The following is a 25,827-nucleotide window of genomic DNA, read 5'->3' as shown; positions in this document are numbered from 1 at the left end:
TTTATACAATTATATCAAAGTAGAGCTGACCATTCTAAAATACTGGCTATGGCCTTCCTAAAATGTGCTATAAAGAAGTGAAGTTAAATGGGTGTAATTAAGGTATATGACACTAAAACCTTTTCTTCTCACAGCTTTTATATAGTGAGTATTAGAAACTGAAGAGTACTTGCTAATTGAGATCACTTTTTTTTGAATGTTTTATAGTGTCCTGATTCAGCATGTAAGCAGGATTTATTAGCCTACCTTCAACGAATTGCCTTGTATTGCCATCAGCTTAATATCTGCAGCAAGGTGAAGGCAGAAGTACAGAATCTCGGAGGAGAGCTCATTGTGTCAGGGGTAAGCTGTGACTTGGGCTTCACAATTAAAGCTCCCACAGTTGTACTTCCAAGGCAAGCATTCTTGGCAACAGTACTGCTTAGAAACACCAAACTACAGTGATTCATAGGGAGGGTTTTTTTTTTTTTTAAATAAATGTTATCACCATTATTCCAGACCTTACAATAACTCAGAAAGAACAATTTGATTTTCCAATTACCCCATGTTTATACTAGCCTTGTAAAATCTCCATTCTTCACAAGAAAACTAATTTCATAGTCTGGAAACTCATTGCCAAGCTGTGACTATTATAATTATTTGGAGCTTTTGTACATTTACTCATTGTGAGTCTACTTCCCTTTGTTAGTCCTAGTAATTTTCACTCTCTGTTCAGGAGCCAGCCTCTCTATGTGTGGACTGTGTTCACATGTTAGAGATGATGAAAACAATAGGAATTCATTCATCAGGTTCCAATGCATACTAGGTTATCAGTAACCCTTGAAAGCCGGAAAAATTCAAATTTAATACAGGTTGATGTGCTGTTGCCAAAAACTAACATAGTTGTCAAACACTAACAGTTAACGTATTCTTTGCCTAATCACTCCAGTGTTTCCCTTCGTATCTGGTCTACTTTCATCAAATATAAAGAAATAAGTTTGATTAATAGAAACATTATGATTTCTTGGCAAGATTTCCAAATGTATGTGTTGAGGTTCTTCACCTTGGCTTCTCCTCCCTCAGTCCCTTTCTTTGAACATGAGGTGCCATCTGTTGTCGACTATTTGCGAATTCCAGAGTGTGGCTCTGCCACCTTTAGTTCTTTTCCCAGTAAACCATGATGCCATTTTAACTGTGGCATTACCGGGATCATAACATGATCAACATGGTGAATGCCTTATGAGAATCGGACTAGTCATGATGCTTAATTCTTTACTGAGACATTTTCAGAAATTTAGCTGTTTGACCATTTGATAAAAATATGTTGAGAAATCATTCTTGAACCCAAAGGTTGCAGGTTCTATATTGTTTGACTTGCAGAAAACCACTGGGAAAAGAGCTGATCTGGCTTGCATGGAGATGCCATCTAGAAAGCCTGTTCCATGCAGTCTCCCCTAGAGTCCAATAAATTGGCTATTTTGTGCCTCTTCCCAAAGCATAGTCACCTCTTTGCATTTCCAAAACGATCCTGCTTCAATATTCTTCAGCAACCAAGAGCAATCTGTCTTGCAATGTGTCCTTTCTGCTGAGTTGGTAATAACCAAGATTCTCTGCCAAGAAGTGATCAAAACATTGCATATCCCTTGCTTCCTTTCTTATCTTCAGACTCAATGGTATAGTCTCCCATACCATTCGGCTTTCATGTCCATCTGTATATAGCACCTGTGGAACTGAGTGCTTTTTGTTTAGCTTGCCTTATGTGCTTTCATTTGTCACTTTCCAAATCTTACTATTTACATGGATGCGCAAAGCATCTTTGTGGATCTCAGACTCCACAACCTCATCTAAGCAATATTTGACTGGCAGAGTTGCTCTCCATTATCCTCTCAGTACCCATTGTTCATCACTGCTTCCAGTGCTTCATTTCCATTGTCTTTTCCTCATTTAGATGTAGTCCAAACCATCACTGGCTTTTATCACTTGCACTGTTGGCATTTGTAGAGGTGTTTGAGATTGAGAACACCATCAAGAAGCCTGTTTCCTTCTTTGAGTCTTACCGGCAAAGTTCAAAAATCCTTGCATGGGGGAAGGCTTCTTTTAAAGGAATGTTATACAACTTTATAATAATTCTGAGTCAAATGCATTATAAAGTTTTGCTATATATTGCTCAGTTATGGACCTGCTCTTGGCCTCCTCGTTTTTTCAAAGCTTGATTGCTATTTGGTGCCATACCTACATCTGTAGTCTGCTGTCTTCGCCACTTCTGCCTCCATCTTATTCTTCATCCTCCTTCACTGATGGCCAATGAAGAAAAAAAAAAAATCAATGTTTATTTTGCAAAATAGCCACAAATGACTACCTTCAAAGTTCTGAAAGAGTCAAGAATGTAAGACCCCATACACACAAACTTTTCAATGATTTTGCCAAGAAAATGTGCCCATGCTTTGGGCCCAATTTATTTTATGGTCTGGCATGACAAAGTTGCTACAGTTTTAAGGAAAAACTACTAGAACATAACATGCAATCAAAAAAAGAGAAATGTTTGAATCTTCCTTCCTTTTTTCCTATGTGTTTATGTACATGGGATTCAGGGTTGTAGTTTCTTCTCTGAAACATATGAAAGCCCCCAAGAAGGTATATATGTTAGTAGTCAGATTTTCCCCTAAAATAAGAGATTTGAATAGGCTATTCCCATTTTGCCAAGAAAAATTATTTGAATTTCCATGCTGAGAACTGTGTTTTTAAACCCTTGTGCTATCAAGATGAGCAAAATGCACATGTACACAGTTATGTACCATGTCAGCATGTGTATGTTTTATGTGATTCTGTGTGTGCAGACTGGGAAAGGCTTCTGTTTTATCTGTGTTTGGCTTGGGTGTTTGGGGGCAAGAAACTCAGTAGGTTATGGGTGGGGGAACAATGGGTCCAAAACTCTTGAATCATGATGGCAAGCTAGAGAAATAATTCAGTCCCAAATATATGCCTACATGAGTTCATTCACCCAACTGCTGTCTAAGAAGCACCATTAATTTTCTGGTTGGAGATCAGTTTTTAAAGTTATTGGCTTACATCTTTCTCACCGGCCAAAAAAGTACTGTTCTTAATAAATCTGAATAGAAGATGCATTTGTGAGCCAATTCAGGTTAAGCCATTTGTATGGTTGCTAAGGGGGTCAATGGGGAAGAGAAATTAAAACAAAACAAAACAAAACAAAAAACTAACAGTGCTAGAAATGCCAAAGAGAAAGTAGAGGAAACCAAAGTCCAGATTAAACATCCATTCATTTATAAATTGGCTTTATTTGCTTCGTGTTTATTTAAACTCTTAAATCAGTTTTATATGCTTTCTGGAAAAAGAAGTGTTCAAAGATGAAAAGAAAAATGAAAGAAAGGGAAGAAGGGAAGAGTAAGAGAGAAGAGTCATGAAAGAAGGGAGAAAACAAAGGAAACAGAAACTTAACCATAGCATACTGTAAATTATTTTAGTGTAAATAGTGTAAATTATTTTAGGTAATATCCATTAAACATGGCAGTATTATATTCATCATGGCAGAAAAGTTGAGCCACTTTTTTCAAGTATGTAAACATATTTTGGTACAAGTTCATTCCAGTGCTATGATGTGGATATTACCTGTATATTTGATTGCTGTATTTTTACTTTTTATTCACTAGGTTGCAGAGGACTTAATGGATTCTTTTAAATTTTAAAATGAAGATGTACATATGGATCTGGATAAATAAAAAACATTCCATAACCTTTGATTATCTTAGCTACCCTCACATTTATACTTTTGCATTTTTCTGAATGAGACTGAAAACACTAATGTGGAATTTTAGAATGTAGAATGCTGAACGTCAAGCATTCTGATAAATCTGAAAAATTCCACCTAAATTTTTTTTGAAGTTTAAATACATCTTTAAAACAATGAAGCTAGAATGCAAGAGGAATTAGCCCTGCTTTGGACAGGAATTCAGTGTTTAGGTTAGAGATGGAAGGGCACAGATTATAAGTTATAGTTGACTCCACATGAAAATGCTACAAATTTTAATAGATTTTATTACATATAAATGTCTTTTTCTTATACTTAACAAAATATAGGAGCAGAGTTTGAAGGCAAGTAATGTTCTTTTCTACATCCTCAGCCCGGTGGAATGGAGCCCTACACTATTCCTAAGGGATTGAGTAACCCACCCTAAATGCACACTTTTTTTCTTTGCCGTTTAAATCTCTCCTTTCCAAATTTGAATCCCTCTCAATTGGGTGATGAAGAGAATTTTGTCAAGGTGAACAAATATAATTTGTGATACTGGTAGGATTTGAACTAGTAAAGGGAAAATTGGAGAATAAGTAGTCAGTTACAGTCTACATGGCCTGTTTCACATCTTTAAAAAAATTGGACTCAATTAAAATCAACATGAATATTAATGGTAATAAATGAAAGCCATTCATACAGTACTAGAAACTGATAATGGTCGAATCAGTCTTACCTGACTATGGCATATGTGCATATGCACAAACATATACACATGCAACAAATACACATGATTTGATATTTACTACCTTACTCCCTGAATAAGCAGCAATCAGGAACTGAACCAGTGGTTGATAACTGTGACATACCTGATCAGAGGCTGTTTAGGGAAAAGAAAACGGGAATTATTTGTACAATGCTATATGTATTATATATTTTAAAATATATATTTATATATATTATAGATTACAGTTTTCTACATTTGTATTCCATTTTTAAAAACATATTTTAAAAATATGATTTGAGATGAGAGTTGCATTTTATTTGAAAAATTCTGCATTTCATCTATAATGGGCTGAAGCAGTCATTGAAACAAGCATTGTACTTAGTTGTGTAGCCTTGTACTTTTGTACAACTTGTACTCTTATTTGGGGAAAGAGTCTTTTTTTTAATATATATTCTGATTCTGTCTATTGTCAATTGTTGATTATATCTACTGATCAGAGTAGTAGTAGGAAATAAATCTAAATTACAAGCTATTTCAGTTTGGGGTCTGAAATGCATTTCTATACTTCATTAAAAAAAAAAAGGTATATATTCAGGAAATTAACAGCAGTTCCAAATAATTTTCTCCAGATTTTCCAGAGGGGAGGCTGTTAATTATTTGGGCTTAACAGACTTTTCAGAACTATGAATAATAGGAGAGTGCAGATCTAGAGAAAGACTAAAACAAACTTCTGATTATAAATCTGGAAGGAAGGGTGGTAGAAATACTCTATACCAGTAAGAAAATTAAACAAGTATTTATCATTGGCAGAATGGCCATAGTTCTCTGCATATACTTTACTAGTAAGATGGGTTGCTGAATAATTCAGTCTTTCTCCCAAAAGCCTAACCTTCCCAATTTTGTTATTATAGTGAAACCATAACTCTTTAAGTTCTGATTCCTGCATTGAGCCTTCCTTAGTTACATTTATATCAGTGTACATGGTCACTGATTTTTATACAACCCAAATTATACAAACCTTCAGGGAAAAATAACCCTGAAGTGATTTTTCAGTGCAAATTCATTCTCCCAGTGTTATAAAAATGACATTTAACAAACTTAAGGTGTTACTTATGGAAAAAAATGGGAGATTGGGATTTTTATAAGAAAAGTGAAAATCTCCTTGAGTGCCAGGCATCATAGGAAGTTTTGAGTCTAGTGTACCACACCTGTCAGGTGTCTCTCTGAATTTACATAGTCTCGTGCAAAGGAGGATTGTATATTGCTTTGTTATAAAAAGTAGCTCTTTAGTTATATACCCAGTGATGGTGACCCTAAACTTCTCAATTCAATCTATTATTAAAAAAATGAGTCTTTTAATGATGAAATTGAATCAGTTGGTCATCCAATTTGTTTTATTCATAGAAAAAATACTTTATATTCTAATGCTCTCATTTAAAAGTAAGAAGATTAAGAGTCATTTATGATTTGTCTCCCTCCTAATCCCATCAAAACAAACTGGGGGTTGCTGGGGAGAGGTGGGGTTGGGAGAGGGGGAGGGGGTTATGGACATTGGGGAGGGTACGTGCTATGGTGAGTGCTGTGAAGTGTGTAAACCTGGCGATTCACAGACCTGTACCCCTGGGGATAAAAATACATTATATGTTTATAAAAAAAAAAATTGGAAGGGGAGGCGAACCATAAGAGACTATGGACTCTGAAAAACAACCTGAGGGTTTTGAAGGGTCGGGGGTGGGAGGTTGGGGGAACAGGTGGTGGGTAATAAGGAGGGCACGTTTTGCATGGAGCACTGGGTGTTGTGCAAAAACAATGAATACTGTTACGCTGAAAAAATAAATTAAAGAAAAAAAATTTTAAACATTTTAAAAAAAGAATTAGAAAACAAAAACAGAAAGCAAAAAAACCATATACTATCACATATTCAAAGCAAAAATAAAATTTTCATGATCTATACATACCCTTTTTAAAATAATTACCTGTTTTAAATGAATTTTTCAATCAACCCTGCAACTATTTATCCTGACTGTATCAAGTGAGAAAGCCCCTTATGTATTTAGAAAAAGTAAATGGTGGGTTGTTAAATCAAACAAGAAAATTAAGAATACTTGAATATTTATGCTATTGACAGTTTTGTTCTTCTGGTATATTAGATCTAGAAAAAAACAAACAAAAAAACACAACTCTCTCTACTTGATTATGGATGCTAATTTCTCCTATAATACTCAAATTTAACACATGAACAGTTAATGTAAACTGAAAAATAAAGTAAATGTTTACTTCTTAAAAAAATAAAAATTAAAAAAAAATAAAAGTAAGAAGACAGACTCCTTTGTGGCAAAGCTGGAACATGAACCAAGGAAAAGAACTCTTTTTACCTTAAGTGGAGACATAGGTTGACCTAACTTGGATCTTCTCAATAGATTGATTTGATTGCATCACCTGAGCTTATAAACGGAGACATTTCTATTTTAGTTTGAGGGTGTTCATTACTGTGCATTAGAGTCGAAGTGGCTAGTGGCTTTATGAAGAATGTCTCTACCTCAGAAATGTCAGTGCCATTATTTGTCCTTCAGTCAGTGAACTTTCATTCCTTTAGGTTTTAGAAGCCATTCAAGTTTTGAAAGCCTTGAATTAAAAAGAAGGCAAATAATTCGCACCTTATTCTATTAGCAATTAACATTTTAGATTTCAATTCATATTCAGAACAATATTTCACAGTCAATGTTGATTAATATTTTATGACAACTTAGAAATTAGACACATGGGAGGTACCTGGATGAGGGACACTAATTGTGCATATCTTTTGGTATCTATGTAATGAAGGTGAGCCTATTGAAGTAGTACTGGTTTATAACGTTTTCCCATGAGACATATTCTGATTTTGAGATACTGTCCATTTGTTAAATTGATTTCGTTCTAAGATGTTCTTTATTAACATATTTTAAATAATTAATGTCTATATTAGTGTCTTAGGAGATGTCTCCTCATTTTTAACTAGTTTTGGATATGTGAGAATAAATCCAGATAACACCTTTTCCCTTAAATTGAACCAAATAATTATGGGAATCCACAGTATTGGATAGAATACTTTTATTTAGAAACAGTATCTGTAATTTAGTTTATGCTTTCTGGTGTTCTTGTGTACACTTGGATTTGTCAGCTCTAGTCAAGAAATACATTACTTTGAATTGGTTACCTAAATCCATTGTGATTTTTTTCTTCTTGTTCCTACTTGGATATACCTCAAGAATTCCGGATTGAAGGCAGTTGGAAGAAAAAGAAGCTAAAATGTGGACAGTTGATATAAATAAGAGAATATGAATATTAAAACCTGATACCAAATGTTACCTGGGGAATCTCATTACTGATTTTTCACAATTTTCCATTACCTCAGATGACTCAAAATAAAGGAAATTGGGGAGGGGAGGCGAACCATAAGAGACTATGGACTCTGAAAAACAACCTGAGGGTTTTGAAGGGTCAGGGGTGGGAGGTTGGGGGAACAGGTGGTGGGTGATGGGGAGGGCACGTTTTGCATGGAGCACTGGGTGTTGTGCAAAAAGAATGAATACTGTTACGCTGAAAAAATTAATAAAAGGGGGAAAAAAAAAAAAAAAGGAAATTAAGAGACTCCACAGCAAAACTGAGATAGGATTTTACATTTGGTGCTAGATTTGATAAAATTTTGACAATCCTATTTTTCTAGAAAAAGGTTATCATATCCATATGATGTTCCTAATTTCTAATGACAAACCAGCAATCAGGGCTTCAAAGAGCTATACTTCCTGTTCACATAAAGATATTTCCTGATTCATTGAACAGCACTTGTAGGGTGTTCCAACTACTTAAAAGGCATAATGCTAAATATTGTTTGCATGAAGGTATTCAAAGTCCTTTATCTCTAATAGCAAATAATTTCCATGAAGAGAAAAAATTTTTCTGGTTTGGTTTTTTGTGTTGTTTTTTTTTTTTTTTTTTTTTTTTTTTTGTGCCTCTGTTAGATTGTGTAGTCCATTGGGTTTTCTTTTTTCTATTTAGTTTCTCATCTTTCTGTTTAGCATTCTCAGCAAGAATAGCAGGGTGTCTGTTGACAGCTATCTCTGTATATTCACTGTTGTTCTTGGTTTACTGTATTCTAGAAGTAAAAGTGTGTTTAATTTACTATCTTCTTATTCTGTTCCTACAGATTATTTTGTCAAATGCTTTCTCTAGCTTAATTTAAATGATTTATAAAATATGGTTTTTATCACAGCCCTTAGGAGAGAAATATGTGCCATGTTATGGTCCATGTATCTTACAAATAGGAAAGACTTCTGGATGGGCAGTGTATAGTTTTCTTAGTTCAAATTTCTTTTACTGCTTCAGAACATATTGTCTTACTCTATCTTGAACAGTCATTTTCTTTGTGGGCAATAAATATATTTCTAATATTTCATCCTAATCCAATTTTCTTGAAAGCAAGCTTACTTAATTTAGACTTTAATCTTTTCTTTCATCATCAATACTATATCTTATCTTACTGCTTTTCTCTGAATACTTTCATCTGTGTAGATGCCTTGCTGATAATGAACTTGACTGGAACTCTGGCTAGATCTTCTGTCAAATCTGCACAATCTGTATCTTGACCTCTTTCATCCATTTCCTCCTGCAAATCTATTTCTCAACTTAGAGAAGTTCCTGGAGAAGTTCCAGTCAGCATCATCTTATAAGAACCCATACTCTTTTAAGTTCGAGGTTTTGTATGTGAGACACTATCATAAAACAAACTCAAAATAGCATCTATTTATCTAGGAACTCCCAGTTCAAATCTGTTGCTATCAAAATTATTTGGATTCTGTCTTGCTGAGATAGTTCTCTTCAATAACAACACATTGGTCGGATTGCATGCCAACTGCCTGTTCATGTCTTCCACAACTTTATAAATATACCTCCAGATTATTCTTTTGGAATGTACAAATTATTCCACCTGACTTTTCTTTATCTTTTATACTGTCAAATAGAAACGATTTTTCAACAAGCAACATTTTGAAACCAATCCTACATCTCTGATCAGAATAAAGTTATAACCATGACTTCAATAATGGGGTCTCTTGACCGAAATCTTACAATCACTTCACTTCATACTTTGTCTTGAAAGGCTAACTCATCCATTTATGTGATATCATAGAAAGTATACATCAGCTCCATAATTCTAATGACACTTAGTTTTCATAAAAATGTCAAGAGGCTAGATCCTAAAGAAGAGAAATTATCTGGTCCTGGCATTGCATTCTGTGTCAGAGATTTTTTTTTCAACTAATATAACTAAAGACATTATTGAAACCAATCATACTAAATTCACCTAAAAAGTCAGCACAGTTCACCACTCTGCATCCTTTTGATGCAGCCTAGTTTTGCATTGGGTTCCTGAAGTCATGCTCCATTTCCAAATAAGCAGTAGATAATAAGAAATATCTATATAGTATAAATCAGTTTTATTTCAATATTTTAAAAATGTTTAACTCCATTTTTATTCTGATATCTTAATATTGGCAGATGTGTACCTTCTTTGTTGGGTAGTAAAAATTTTTAAGGTGTTTATTGGAAGAATGAGCAATTGCCATCAGTAATCTTAAAGTAATGACCTTTAAATTTTGTATGAAAGGTGAGATGACACAAATTAGTTTCTAATATGTAAGAATAGTTTTTGAAACTGAGAAATAATGGTAAATAAATGGCATATTTCCTATAATGGGAAAGTCAGGAAATGCCTAATTTCTAAAACAAATGGGATCAACTATAAAGCATAAAAAAGCAAAGATAAGCCAACTGGTCAATGATCCAATAAGTAAAAATAGGAAGAAAATAAGGCTTCATCGGGCTATTAATTGTGAAAATTCACAGAAAAAAAGCTATTGAATACAGAATTTGAATTTAGATTTAGAATTACTGAAAATAGAAATAGAATAATACAGAGTAGGAAACATGCAGAGTATCCCTAATAAGTACAGAAAACATCAAGTATAAGAAAAATTCCATTTTTTCTTCATAAATTTGGTATTTTTTTACTTCTCTATTGTCTTTAATTCTCTAAAGACATTCTTTAAATGTCTCTAACATTTATTTTGAAGTAAAAGATGGGAGAAATAATGCCAAATCCATTATCAGTTTGACTTTAGTAGCATCTGTGTTTCAGAATGCTCCCTAACCTGCCTATTTTGCTTAATTTTTATATTGTGATTATTTAATACACTTACATAGTGAGCTGAGAATGGCAGGACTAAAAATAGAATTATATTTCTTCAAACAAAAAAAAATTTTAAAGAATATTTTTCATCTGCTTATAGAAACAAACTTTCTTTGGGCTTTACCCATTTATGATGCCATGAATTTGTAAGCTCTTACATTTACTAAAATATTTTCTGTGGAAAGAGTAGGTTTCACTTTTCATATATCCCACCAGGCAGATAAAAATCTGACTTCCATGTGGATGGTTTCAGGACCTACCTATGTAACTCCTTTTTGTTTTGTCATACTACTCCCTTGACAACTTTTGAGTAGTTCATAGTTTTTAACTTCTAAACCTCCATTTTAAAAAAAAGACCTTAGTGTTCTCCATATTATTCTCCCATCTTGCCTGAGATCAGTTTCTCCCTCCCCAAAAATGGATTCAGAGGTTAAATAAAGCTATATGACTATAGCTTTCCTGCATGTGACACAATGTTTGATCTATTAGCATCACTGGGTCACCTAAATTTGACCTCTGACAGTGGCAGTGTAAGGACCCTACGGTATGGAAATCTTCCCATTTAATTTTACTCCAGTTTTGAAGTGGGGCTCTTATACCCCATTTAGATATATGTTATATTCAGTACATACAAAAAAACCTGGTCAAGATTGACAGTAATACTTTATGCTGAAGGTAACATTTTAAGAAGTAGAAATAGGCATTGGTTATTGGCTTATCTTTTGAAATGTGCCTGTCACACAGCCCCTCCTTGGGTACAAAAAGGAAGAGTAAAAAGAGTGGCAGTTGTAGCAACAATGAATGCATTAGTTCTTCAGTGATTCCAATAAAAGAGGTAAGTATCATTTTAGTACCATGTACTGGCTGGAGATGCAGAGGCCAAGGGCTTGATGAAGGTCACACAGCAGGGCGATGGAACTTCCAAGAAAGACATCTGAGATTCCCCACATACTGTTCCAGGCTTTAAGAGCTGCAGCCCTTGCTTTCTCTCTTGGTGATCTTCAATGCTTTAAATGGGAGTTTCATCCCCTTTAAATGCCACTATGATTGTCCCTGGCAATGCCTGACAAGGCAGGGTGCTTCTTCATTCTCCTTCTCCCAGATGGTCCATTTATCTGTTCAAGAGAGCCACTGAGGAATTCGTATGGCCGGGCTGCTTAATATCATGGATGCCCACCCATATCTCTTTGAGCACCTAATTCCTTCATATGCCTCTTTCTCCCAATGACCCGCTCCCTCTTCCACTTCCCTAATCCCTTCCCATTAGGGTACGTTTTTTTTTTTTTTTTTTTTTCTCTTGCTCTCTCTCTCACTCACTCTTTTCTGTATCTCTCGGAAATCAGACAGGAGTTCAGAGCACTTTCACTACCTTTTATGAGGTAGATTGTGATGTCATAGATGGGGGCAGGGCTAGTCAACTTTCTACCCACCTCCCAACCTGTGCTGAGGGAGCTCCGATCGGGAGTGGAAGCAGTGATTCCTCCATGGTGAGTAACTTTGCTTTCTAATGTAATCTTTCTCATTGTAAACATTAATTTTGAAAGCAGGTGGATGGGGATTGAAAGAAGTAAAGATGTGACCACATAAGTCTTCTTTTACTGTTAACCAACTTTGGGTAAAGGATCTACTTATTTATTCTTTGTATGATTTGAGAATTCCACAGCAGATATATTCTTCAAGAATGATCTAAACTTGAGATGTAGAAATGGTATTTCATTCCTTTATTTCTTAGTCTTTCTTCCCATTGGGACTGAAAATCATTGCATATGTGGAATGAATCCATTCTGTAGTCCTTTGGTGAGCTTCTTTAAGGAGGGCTAGTTAGGAGATGTTCTTCTTCATTTGAAAGATAACAGGGTTACACAATATCCTTTATTGACATTAGTCCAGAGAATCAGTCTGCTCTTTTAAAATTGTGGGGTAAAACTGTGAAGAAACTGATACATAAAGAATTAATAAACTTGGTTTTGATGTAAACAAATGAAAATATTCAAATAAAGAAAAAATATTTAAAAAATATTTAAAACAAAAGAGTCACCACTCTTGCAAGATTAAGGGTGCAGCCATTTCAAGGTGTCACAACCAAATTTGCTAACTTTTTTGTTGATGTTGTATGTCATAACCCTGATGCTGTTTTGTAAGATTTCTTTGTAGTTAAGAGCTGTGAAATGTCACTGTTCTTTGTTTCATTTGGGTTTCTATAATACTGATTAATTCTTTTGTATGCCTTAGTATTTGGAAGGAAAAAAACAACTGGAATGAGCATTTTTCCCCTACTTTACTTGTTCTCTCCAGGGTACCTATTAAAACTGTCAAGATGTCAGCTTTTATATAAAAGGGCAAAGGAAGTTCATGAAGGTGGTTAAAACTTTAAAGGATGTTGAAGTATCAGGGTGGGTGTTTTTAAAAGGGTTTGACCATCAGAATGTGAGGCCCTCTTAGTTTTCATGGGTTAGGATAAAAGCTCCTTGGTGTGGATCATGGGTGTTAGGAAATATGTTAAGAGGATATCATTCATTTTCTTCAAAGTGTACATCCCTAGTTAACTATGTGTGGATAATGGTGTTGGAAAATCAGAGGCAGTTTAAAAGGAAGAGTCCTTTCTCATCATTAGCTTTTTTGTTACATGTAGAAATCTCTGTCCCTCCTGCACCACCAAGTTATGCATTCTTAGAATTCAAAATCACTAGTGCTAATCCTGTTCTTTTCATTACCTGGAGTGGAGTGGCATGGCAAATTCTGAAGTAATTTTCCCACCTACAGTTTCTAACTTAAAGAAGTGACTGTAATGGTAGAGATTTCAGGTACAATAATGAAAAATACAGCCATAACTGGCCAATAGGAAAACTTAGGTGGTAATCACGTATAGTCAACTTTATATTGTAATGTGGGTAACAATGCCAAAGTCTTATATATTGGATGATCTCTCTGAAGTCTTTGGCCTACCTTCTTTATAAATGCTAACACCCTCAAACCCAGGCAGAAGGAGAACTTCAGTGCCAGAAAAATCTAATGTCTAACTATAGCTCAAGTTTTGAATGTCTTTTATCAACCCCTCATACAGCTGCCAGGTAAGAAATGCTCATATTTTACAAACCCTTCGAATACAATCATCTTTAACTTCGTGAGTTAAGAACGGCTGTGTTGTGCACTTGTGCAAATTCAGAGTCTATCATGGAATGCATTGTGCATGCACTTGTTTACCTTCATGTGCATGTTTCATTTATAGTGGCGTTCATTATTTTTTAATTCATTTGTATGTATTAAAATTCTAATTTAAAAATTCTATATATTGTCCTGTAAATAAAACAATGAGGTATAACAAAAGCTGAATTAATTTGAGGTCTCAACACTGGTAATAGTAGTTCCATTTCTGTCACTGACTAATTAGATAACTGAAGGAAAATTACTTTGATCTCTTGGGCCTCAGTGTTCTCATTGTAAAATGGTGATTTATGATCTACAAGATATATCCTAAAGTAACATGCTCTAAAATTGTATGATTTTATAATATATGTTTTAAGAAATTGCTTATGGCTAAAAGACTGAATAGTTGATGAGACTTTTTGTTTGTTTGTTTTGATATGTTTTTGTATGACACATAGCATTCTGTAGTCCAGGAAGAAAATTTCCGTCCAAAGTAGGTTTTAGGATGTACCCTGTATTTGATGTAGTTTATTATTTGGTGGGCTCTGTTCTTTTAAATGGACAATATCAAACATCTGATAGTTAGCTATGTGTTGATTTGGAAGATTGATTTGTTTTTTTGACTCCATAGGTTTTTTGTTCTGATATTTTGAGATAAAAACAATCCTTAATTATTAGGTAATGGATGGATCTGGATATCACTGGAAAATTAAAAACTTCTTATGCAGTACTGTATGAATCCTTTTGTGGTGTTGGTAAGAGTTGATGAGTAGGGAATTGGTGGGTATTAACATGTGCATTATGGAGGATAGAACACATATGGGGCATGGCTCCTGCTCTTGAGGAATATGCAACCTTTTGGTGTGTATAGACATGTGCCAAGTGTCAACTTAGAAGTGAAGACAGTACATTTCTACGAACTAAGATATGTCCCTCTGGTGTTGGGTAGACTGGATTGCACTGGGAAGGCTTTTTGAGAATCAGAGCTTCAGCTCACTTGGAACACAGTGGTTTAGATTTGTGTTATTGCACACAAGGAGAGCAGGGAAACATTTCAGGTCATCAAGACCATGGAATTATAAATCTCGCACAGGAGTCCTGTGTTTAGATATGCCATGTATCAAAACCATGCATCAAAGTATTTGCATATAATCCAGCCCCATAGATTTCCTGAGCCCTTCCATATTTGCTGAATTTATAATATATGATATAACTGTTTAGAAGAGTTGAGGAGGCTGTAAGTGAGTGAAGTGCAAAGATTCTTTATTAAGATATAATCAGGCAGCCATTTTCTCTTATACAATATGTCATATCATCACGCATAGCCACAATAGCAGAAGAGAAGTAAATAAAAGGGAAGGAATTAGGGACAGGAGACTCTAGCTCTGAGACATTCTGATTTTCTGACAAAAGTGGAAAGGGACTGTGTTACCATTGACACATTTAGAAATATTGATGGCCATGAAGACATGCCCATAAGTGAGAGAATCCATGTAAGCGGGACAATTTTCCAAAGCAAATGGAACCTTCTTTATGTACTAAGCAGAAATTATGACCGACTTTGCTCTCAAACGACCAGTGTTGAGAAGGCTTAAACACTAAAACCACACATGATTATGTAAGTCTCCTTCCCCAGTGCACTTGGAAAGAGAATACTCATTTGGGCATGATTTGCCCACACTGACAGCAAAGCACACTTATGTTAGAAAGCTTCTCTGATGCTGTAGAGTCATAAATGATTTGCAGTGTATACTTTGCTTCACTCAGAGAGCACTATTTGTTGTATTCTAATTCCTTCTAAGTTATTACTTAGGCTTCTCTTATAGACTGGAATTCCATGAGTAGAATTGTTTTTTCCCCTATCCCAGCTTCTAAAGATTTAGTTTACATTATCCAATAAAATGTTTCTTAATTTCCTATCATGACATAAAAATTAATTTGTAGAATATACCATGTCAGGAAATCACTTTCAAAAGCAAAATTTGTGTATATGAGGATGATGAAATAGCATGCTCAGTCTATGTTCTCTTAGAAATAATTCTTTCCAAAAAAGTTCAAGTAGAACTTAGAAAAAATCTTGTCAAACAGTATAAATTATTAAAGGAGGTTAGAGATAGTAGATTCATGTTTGTCTCAAAAGAACAATGACAAATGCTGGCAACTGTTCCTCTGTCCCCCTAAATATCTCTAGAGGTGATTCTACTATCAGGTTATTATTCAACATCTGTTTATTGGGTTAATAATATGTGATGTTCACTGTCTGTGAATGGACGAATTAGCATGGAAAACAGACCCATAATCAGTAACTATAACAGTAATGATAGGTTTCAATAATCACTGTAACAAATATATATATATATATAGTGATGTGGGCATTCCTGAAGAGAAGGGGGAAGAGGAAACTTCATAAAAGGGGTAATATTTTTCTTAACCTTATGGATGCGTAGATGAGAGTTTTCCAGGTAGAAGAGGAGAGAAACAATGCCCATAGTTGTGAGGTATGGATGTATTCTGTGCTGACTGGACCTGAAAATATCAGAGATGGGTGGAAAGATGGAGAAAAGTAAAAAGTGGAGTTAGACAAGTAAAAAGTGGGGTCTGGAGAGCAAAGAAATTTTTCTGACCCATTCTGATTTTAATGAGTGTTTCCCAAAATGATCAAATGATCATCTGCATGCCAAAAACATCAAGTGGTGGGAGGAGACTGCTAAAATGCAGAAGCATGGCTAAGATGCAGACCTGTTAAGTCGGGATTGCAGGGAGTACATTCTTAGAATCTGTAAGTACCCCTTCCTACCCCCAGGTTTTAGAACCTAGAAGGCAAAAAACTGACTCATTATGTTTCTGTGTTCTTGGAAAAAGTTCTAAGAAAAAAAAAAGAATTAAAATATTAAGAATAAAAGATTTGGGAAGAAAAGAATTTAAAGGTAATTTAAGAATGTTCTTAAGAAAATTGACTTAAATTTTGACTAAGCATAAAAACCTTTATAAGAATGGTAATTATGAACCATAAATGACTCTTAATCTCACAAAACAAACTGGGGGTTGCTGGGGGGAGGTGGGATTGGGAGAGGGGGAGCGGGCTATGGACATTGGGGAGGGGAGGCGAACCATAAGAGACTATGGACTCTGAAAAACAACCTGAGGGTTTTGAAGGGTCAGGGGTGGGAGGTTGGGGCAACCTGAGGGTTTTGAAGGGTCAAGGGTGGAAGGTTGGGGGAACAGGTGGTGGGTAATGGGGAGGGCACGTTTTGCATGGAGCACTGGGTATTGTGCAAAAAGAATGAATACTGTTACGCTGAAAAAATAAATAAAATGGAAAAAAAAAAGAATGGTAATTATGAAGTGTAAAGAATTGCCAAGTGGTGCTCTTACATCTCCTTGAAGGAAAGGCATGAGACTACAAACATTTAAGGGACCATCTTGAGTCCATCATTTTTATGCTCCAATATAAGAAGTTAATGAAGTTCAGGGCTAAGTTGTTTTACAGCAGTCCAGAGCAGTATTTATTTTTGGTGGTATTTTTGGTAGAACTATTTGACTACTTTTACATTTTAATTAGGGGAATTTCTTGAAAGGGAAATCTATAAATTAGCATTGCCATCATGACTGGAAAAATCAAACATTCATGCCAATATAGAACCTAATCTATATGGTCTATGTTGAAAAATATGAATTATCTAACTCTATGTCTAAATCAACAACCATTTGGAAGTGATTTTTTTTCCTCTGTACTTTTCTCGTGGACATGATTATTATCTTCTCTATCTCATATCTATCTCATATCAGTCTATGTAAATGTTACACACAAATGTTCAAAGATGCAAGAAGAGAAAGGCACTAGAGAGGTACTTTACATCTGACTAAGACATGAGAATCTTACATCAGAACCCTGATCTGGAAGAAGGTGGCCCTGAGATCACAGTAAGAAAATTCCATTCTGGATTCAATCTCCTGTTTTACACACAGTTATCCTGTTTCAGATTGCCAGAAGCACTAGTATTTTTTTTTTCATTTTATTTATTTTTTCAGCGTAACAGTATTCATTGTTTTTGCACAACACCCAGTGCTCCATGCAAAACGTGCCCTCCCTATTACCCACCACCTGTTCCCCCAACCTCCCACCCCTGACCCTTCAAAACCCTCAGGTTGTTTTTCAGAGTCCATAGTCTCTTATGGTTCACCTCCCCTTCCAATTTTTTTTTTTTTAAATAAACGTATAATGTATTTTTATCCCCAGGGGTACAGGTCTGTGAATCTCCAGGTTTACACACTTCACAGCACTCATGATAGCACATACCCTCCCCAATGTCCATAGCCCCCTCCCCCTCTCCCAATCCCACCTCCCCCCAGCAACCCCCAGTTTGTTTTGTGAGATTAAGAGTCATTTATGGTTTGTCTCTCTCCCAATCCCATCTTGTTTCATTTATTCTTCTCCTATCCCCTTAACCCCCCATGTTGCTTCTCCATGTCCTCATATCAGGGAGATCATATGATAGTTGTCTTTCTCCGATTGACTTATTTCACTAAGCATGATACGCTCTAGTTCCATCCACGTCGTCGCAAATGGCAAGATTTCATTTCTTTTGATGGCTGCATAGTATTCCATTGTGTATATAGACCACCTTTTCTTTATCCATTCATCTGTTGATGGACATCTAGGTTCTTTCCATAGTCTGGCTATTGTAGACATTGCTGCTATAAACATTCGGGTACACGTGCCCCTTCGGATCACTATGTTTGTATCTTTAGGGTAAATACCCAGTAGTGCAATTGCTGGGTCATAGGGTAGTTCTATTTTCAACATTTTGAGGAACCTCCATGCTGTTTTCCAGAGTGGTTGCACCAGCTTGCATTCCCACCAACAGTGGAGGAGGGTTCCCCTTTCTCCACATCCTCGCCAGCATCTCTCATTTCCTGACTTGTTAATTTTAGCCATTCTGACTGGTGTGAGGTGATATCTCATCAAGAAATGGACAGAGGACATGAACAGACATTTCTGCAAAGAAGACATCCAGATGGCCAACAGACACATGAAAAAGTGCTCCACGTCACTCGGCATCAGGGAAATAGTATTTGTTTTTTGAGAACTTTCTTTAGAAGTCAAGAAGTGATAGTGAACCTTGCTTTTTTCTCCATACTCATACATCTGTATGAGTATACTCCATACATCTGTACATACTCTGTACAGATAATTGCAGTACTTACTGTGGCAGAGATGGTGATCTTATCATATACTAGAAGCAGTTGACTGGTAGAATGCCAGTGCCTGCCATTAATTGAGCAAATTGATTTTGGCTTGGTGACCTAAAGATCTTTTTTAAAAAAATTCCTAGATATTTTTTTTACTGAGGATATGTAGCTCTGTTACTGGCTGTATCACACAACCCTAAGCAAACATAATCTTGAGTGGTTCTTAGAAGATGTGCCAGGCAAAATTACTTACCTGAATAAGGCCTTGCAGTTTACATGAATAAAAGTCAAGCAGAGAATAGTTAACAGCTATATGGTTTTGATATCCAATATCTGAAAAGTAAGTTAGAGTACACTGTGTTCTCTTAAGGTAGGTGTTAATAAACAATGTATTGCTGTTAGATATAAATTTGAAAACTCACTCTTCTACAATTCGGGTGATATTGGGTAATGTTCCTAATCTCTGAGCTTTTGCTTTTGCTTTATAAATTAGAATAGCAATACATTTAGAGGGACAAGAGGACAATTGCATGTAGTAAATAACATTACTATACTAGCTAAGGTACAGTGGGGACTCAGTATGTTCCAGGCATTGTGCTAAGTATTTTAAATGCACTATGCAATATTTTTAACAGTTATCCCTTGGAGGAAACTGTCATCCCATTAAAAATATTAGGAAAATGAAATTCAAGGAATTGAGGTAGCTTCCTTGAGGTCACAAAGTTAGGGTCTGACAGACTATAGTGCTTTCCAAGAAGCCTCCCTTGACATTCTCTCACAGCATGATGTGTTTTTTCTGTCATTCTGAGTAGGATACTGCAGTGTAAAAACTTCCCTAATTATATGTCTCCCAACTACTCTGTGAACTCCATAAAGGTAGAGAATATGTCTGAATGTTGAATTTTTCCCTGTTTCCTTGTATAACAAGTACATAATGTGTGCTTTATACATCAGCTATCTAATTTTTTCCCTAGTTTTCTTAATTCCTTTGTCACTTACTTTGTTAAATTTTCTGTTTTTTAAGATTATGGTTTAGAAATATAAAAAAATTCTCCCCAAATAGCTGAATTAATCAACTTAATAATTTATTTTTAAAAAGGAGTTGGAAAGTAAGGGCCACAGTGGCAGAGTTCATTTCATTTGCTTTCCCACATGAAGGTCATGGTACATTAAAATGTTAATTATATCTAGATGTGAAATATTGCATTTTAATTAACTATCTTAAATTATTAATGGCCAATAACAGTATTAACAATTTATACAGTCTTTCACATGTTTTAATTAGATATAGATTCAGCTCCATATGATAAAACCTCCAAATGGAGAGTTATTTTTCTGTCATATAGACTATGTAGTTCAGGGCCAATATAGTGAATTCAGAATCATCAAGGACCCAGAGTCCTTCTGATTTATGGTCTGTTATACTTAGTGTTGAGGCTCCTACTCTCAAGTTCATCTTTGGTCCAAGGTGATTGCTCGTGTTCTTTCCATTTTCCATACAGGAAGAAGAAAAGAAGTGTGAGGGCAAAATGGTGTGTTTCTAGCTGTGTTAGCACCCTTTAAGGGGATTTCCCAGGACTATCTGTCCCCCTACTCCAAAAGCTGCTGTTTACATCATACGAGGAACCTGAAAATATGGGAGAGTTAGGTAGGGAGTAGTAGTTCTTGTCCATGTATAGAGTCTGTTAAATGGAACACAAATAGAATTCTGACTTCCAGTAGTTGCTTTGTGATCTTGGGCAAGTTGCTTGACTTCACTGAGGCCCGTTTTCCTTAGCTGCAAAATGAGAATGATATTCATATCTACTTAAGTGTGTTGTTAGGATTAAATGTGTTGATGTCACACACTTAGCTCAGTCTACAGAATGGAGAAGTACTAAATAAATGAGTAACTAATTTTATTTTTCCTTATCTTGTCTCTCCCAAAAGATGATATATTTTTTTGATAAATTAGGTGCCACTTGTTTTACTCCATCATCGTTACTCCAATTAAACCACTGGATGTATAGTAGTGAATAACCAACTGAGGTCTATACCTTTGTAGAGATTCCATCAGTTTGTCATTGGGAGTCTTGGGGACATCACTCACAGAGAGGTCATAATTGACAATAGAGAAGGGAATGACCTCAATAGAGAAATGAAGTAGTGTTTCTCACATTACAATCTATGGAAGAGTCACATGGAACACAAATAAAAATTTGCTGAGAATTCTGGGCTCTGCCTTTACAGTTCTGATATCACATCTGAGATCAGGAATATGTAATTCTATTCCTAAATGTTTCTGATGCAGAGGGCTCATGGATCACACTTTGAAAAATACTGGTCTAGGAAATTGAGGGAAGAGAGCCTTATGAGCTGCGGTGAAACCCTTCCAGTACTTGACGTCAGTTTGGACCCTTTCCTAGAAAATCCTTTTTGGCTTGCTGCATTAGGCTATTTTAGTCAAGCCTAGCCTGGATAATTACCAGTTGTGGGGAGCTGGTTGCAGTTGTCCATTGCAGGATATTTAGCAATGTCTCTGGCATCTCCTCTATAGATGCTTGTACCAAATTTCCTTCTCCAGTAGTGATAGTCCATTGTCTCCAGACCTTGCCAAATGCCAAATGTATCCTGGGATACAGGGACAAAGTTGTCCCTGGATAAGAACTATAGATCTGGTTGATCTTGACCTTTCACCTAGAGTGTACATACTATTTGAAATGGAGTCTTTTGTTCTTCCTTCTGGAAGGATGGAAGATGATCCATAAAATGGTCCAGCCTCATCTGCCAAATGCGCATTCCCAGCATGGCAATAGGGTATGGATACACACTTTCCTAGAGACTAGACTCCTGAGAACCCATCACAGTCCTCTCTGGCCATAACTTTCATACACCTTTTAAAGGTCTCCATCCACCTCTCTTATTGTTTACCCCAAATCTGCCTTAGAGATGCAGGCATTTCTACTATCAAAAGCAATTAAGGGCTTTGGGGAGAATGTTCCTCAAAAGAAGTTTTAAACAAGGTAAAATTTCTTCAGTTTCTTTCTTTTTATAAACAAGATTCTTGAGGTTAAAATAATTCAGTTTTTATAGTACCTTTTTTTAACAACTATTTTTCACATATCATTATATCTTTAGCCATTCTTTGCATATTTCTAAATCTTTATATGGTAACAAACACATTTTTTTAAATATGAAAAAAGTAGGGCAATAGTTTACATTTTTTCCTTAACAAAATAATATTAAGATGTGCATCAGGTCCATGGTCTCCTTGAAAGTCAAATGACTTATACAGGTGTTTCTGAGATAATATTTATAATGAGTAAGCCTGGCAGTGTTGAAATTAGTGGGTGAGCCCTTGAAACCAATCAAGTTGTAGATACCGATTATGTTTCATAGCTTAGCATTAATTTCTTTAAAATAAGTTTGGAGAGCTCTAACCGGTGGTGACTCCAGATAGAACAGAGATCACTCTTTCTTTCAAAGATGTAGCTGTACTGCATTTGAAGAACTTCCCTTGGCATTTTTTAGTATATCAGGTAAAGAAATAATGAGGTAGCCTTTACATCTTATAATAAATATGGAGGTGATTTAACTTTGTCAAAGGCTAGATTCACAGGGACTCTAAGATAGGGATTGTGCCTTGAGGAAGCTTTCATCTCAATATTAAGTATGATTTTTAGTAGGGGCAAGATACTGTATCAGACTCTCTCTAACCCTTTAATGTTTATCTTTGTTCACTGGTTAAAAGTTGTCATTTTCATGAAAGTTTATGAAGTCCTTTTTTTTTTCAAAGAAGTTTTCCAATTTCATAGATTTGATGCTCTCTTTCAAAGGAACTGCTAGTATTTTTCTATGATTTTTGGCAATACTCTTATTCATTTCCCGTCTTTTGAGGATTCTTTGCCCTTTAATCTGTGGTTTTGAAAGTTTCTTGCATAGTTCAACCTCTTTTGCAAGGAAACATACAATATGTTGTCCATCCATAGAGGTTCTTTGTTAACCAAATAAATCATATTTCCACTTTTAGATTGAAGGGAACCCTCTGGTGCTTTTGCTGCATTTTTTCCTAAAGTACAGTCACTCCAGGAGAAACCGATGTTATTCCTAACCAGGCCAAGCCATGGCAGGCATATGTGGCTTCTCAGGGGAACTACCTTAAATGGCCTTTATTCTTATTTTATTCAAAAGGAGTTGGAGCTACAGTATATTCCTAAATACACTGAAGACAGAAGTCATGCAGTTGTATTTCTGGTAATTATCCTATTAGTTAGGTATGTAAGTCTCAGTTCCCTCATCTATTGGATAATGAGAATAAAGTAATATAGCATGTGAGGATTAAGTGGTATAACATATAGGAAAGATGTAATTGGTTGGGATGCTCAGTATGTATTGAATCTGAAAATATCCAGAGTATATTAGCTCATGGCCAATTTAAGAGGCTGCCTGAACTAAGAATCCATCATTCAACTGTCTAAACACTGAGATATGTATACCAAATGCCAATATGGCTTCGGGAGTGCTAGCTACTGTGGAGGACATCACCAGTAAAGGGCCAGGAAGTACTTGTTTATACACATCCAGAAGTCTAGCTCTGGAGATAAGACTTTCACATATATACAAAGCTTTTGAAGACAAAGTAGCAAATAAGTAATTATGTGATGCTAGCAAGGAGTGTAACCAAAACTGAGCTGAAATCACTAAGGATAGCTGCATAAAGGAGTTAGCAGTTTCTTTTGCAAGAATGGTTTACTTTTTTTTTTTTTTTTTAATCTATATCTCTTTTTGGATTGCATTCCACAGCCAGTTTTGGGATCCCAAACAGAAGGTTCCTGTGTTCTATTTCTTTTGAGAATCCTGTTCCCTGACCATTCCCCATAAATGGGAAAGGTGGGATTGTAACTAGACTGCCCCAGACATGCTTTATCCCTAGCAATGTCCATTGTCAGGTGGAAGAAGAAAGCTTCCCTCCTTTTGGATGTACCTTGTTCTTGTCTCACTTAAGACTTATGGTGCTCTCACACTACCTGGGCATTTATTCAAATAACTGTACCTGTGCAGAGTTTCTTAGGCCTAAGTTACCCAGGTGGGCCAATAAATTATGATAAATACACTAAAAGGATTACAAAAAGGCATCACCTTATTTTTGTTTTAAAGATTTTATTTGTTTGTTTGATAGAGAGTGATCACAAGTAGGCAGAGAGGCAGGCAGAGAGACGGGGAAACAGGCTCCCTGTTGAGCAGAGAGCCCAATGTGGGGCTCAGTCCCAGGACCCTGTGATCATGACCTGAGCTGAAGGCAGAGGCTTGACCCACTGAGCCACCCAGGTGCCCCAAGGCATCACCTTATTAATACTACTTTATAATGACATTTTTAAAATTTAAAAAAAGTGTCTCAACTTTACTTTCTCACTTGGGTCTCATGACTGGTGAAAGTGTATTGGTATTATTAACCCCACTTTTTGGCCCAAGAAATAGGAACTCAGAGAGGTTACTATAGTGTCCCAAACTTCCACAGTCAGTGGTTGGCACAGGCAAGGTTGGAGCCAGTTTCTCTGATGGGTGGTCTTGTGCTTTTTGCAATGTAAGATGTTTGCTCCTCCTAGTAGTTGAACTAGTTCTTGAACAGGAGACACAGAAAATAGTATGCGTCAGATGGTATAGATGTTGGTAGCAACTAATACATATTAGGTTCTTAAAATTTATATCAGTCAGCCTGACATATCATGGTACTCATTATATGGTGGAGTGTAAAGCTAAGGTGTAGAAATTTTGAATAAAGTCTTTTCATACCATGTGAATAAATAGCAAGTGGCATATATGGTGGGTAGGGGAAAGGAGAACTATTGGCTGTATTTAATCAAGTTTTCTTTGAACATGTAGATGACTTTAGTAGCTGGTGAGAAAATAAGTAGATGATGTCCCTGCTTCTTGCCTAGTTTATATCTCATGTGCACGATGATTGCAAGATTAGAAGTTAGTGTGACTTTTTTTTTTCCTTTGTGGCTTAAGGAAATTTACCTCATTACTGCTTGGTTACACGACTCATACTTGAAAGTAATTAGAACACATCATAACTCTTGCTTAGCCCTATGATGGCACCAATAGCCAGGAATAGAGTTCAGAGCAGGAAAACACTATGGTATATTTACCTGGTCAAAGAAGGCTGGATGTTATATGTCACAGGGACTGAAGCCTATTTCTATCAGATAGAAATTTTGTGAACCCAAGTTCACAAAAAAATTTTCTGTATTTGTTTCCTCATATACCATATATATGTGGTAGATAATGTGTGTATGTATCTATGTATATATGTATATATCTCCTATATATACATATACATACATATACAATATATATAATATATAATATATATAGTAGATCGTATTAAGATTGTATTTTTGTAGTTGTATTAAGACACCAGCACTGTAATACCTACCACACACAGTTATGACTCACAGATGCTGGTACTATGAATGAGGGAGATGATTTTTATTTCCATTTTATTTATTTTTTCAGCGTAACAGTATTCATTCTTTTTGAACAACACCCAGTGGAGGGAGATGATTTTTATTTTTTTTTATTTTTTTATTTTTAAAGATTTTATTTATTTGAGAGACAGAGAGCACAAGCAGGCAGAGAGGCAGGCAGAGAGAGAGGAGGAAGCAGATTCCCTGAGGAGCAGAGAGCCTGATGTGGGACTTGATCCGAGGACCCTGGGATCATGACCTGAGCTGAAGGCAGAGGCTTTAACGAGGGAGATGATTTTTAATGAAAACTTAGTAATTTATATATAGAAAGCAATAGCAGTAAACACAAAGAATT

The 25,827-nt window shown here is 35.7% G+C and overlaps 1 protein-coding gene across 5 annotated transcripts in view; it reads left to right on the top strand.

Annotated features, from left to right (window-relative positions):
* Positions 1-25,827, top strand: part of CTNNA2 (catenin alpha 2) — a 1,143,090-nt gene that overhangs the window by 1,096,401 nt on the left and 20,862 nt on the right. For 3 of the 5 annotated variants that reach the window (XM_045979218.1, XM_045979222.1, XM_045979221.1), the window contains 2 exons: positions 208-342; positions 12,027-12,170. In XM_045979218.1, the coding sequence (XP_045835174.1) occupies positions 208-342; positions 12,027-12,170 (279 nt within the window). The remainder of the gene's footprint in view (positions 1-207; positions 343-12,026; positions 12,171-25,827) is intronic. The other 2 variants (XM_045979219.1, XM_045979220.1) reach the window with 1 other exon arrangement.

The sequence above is a fragment of the Meles meles genome, chromosome 15 (assembly GCF_922984935.1).
Source record: "Meles meles chromosome 15, mMelMel3.1 paternal haplotype, whole genome shotgun sequence".
Classification (NCBI taxonomy): Eukaryota; Metazoa; Chordata; class Mammalia; order Carnivora; family Mustelidae; genus Meles; species Meles meles.
The sequence above is the reverse complement of the archived record's forward strand: the minus strand, read 5'-3'. Positions and strand labels throughout refer to the sequence as shown.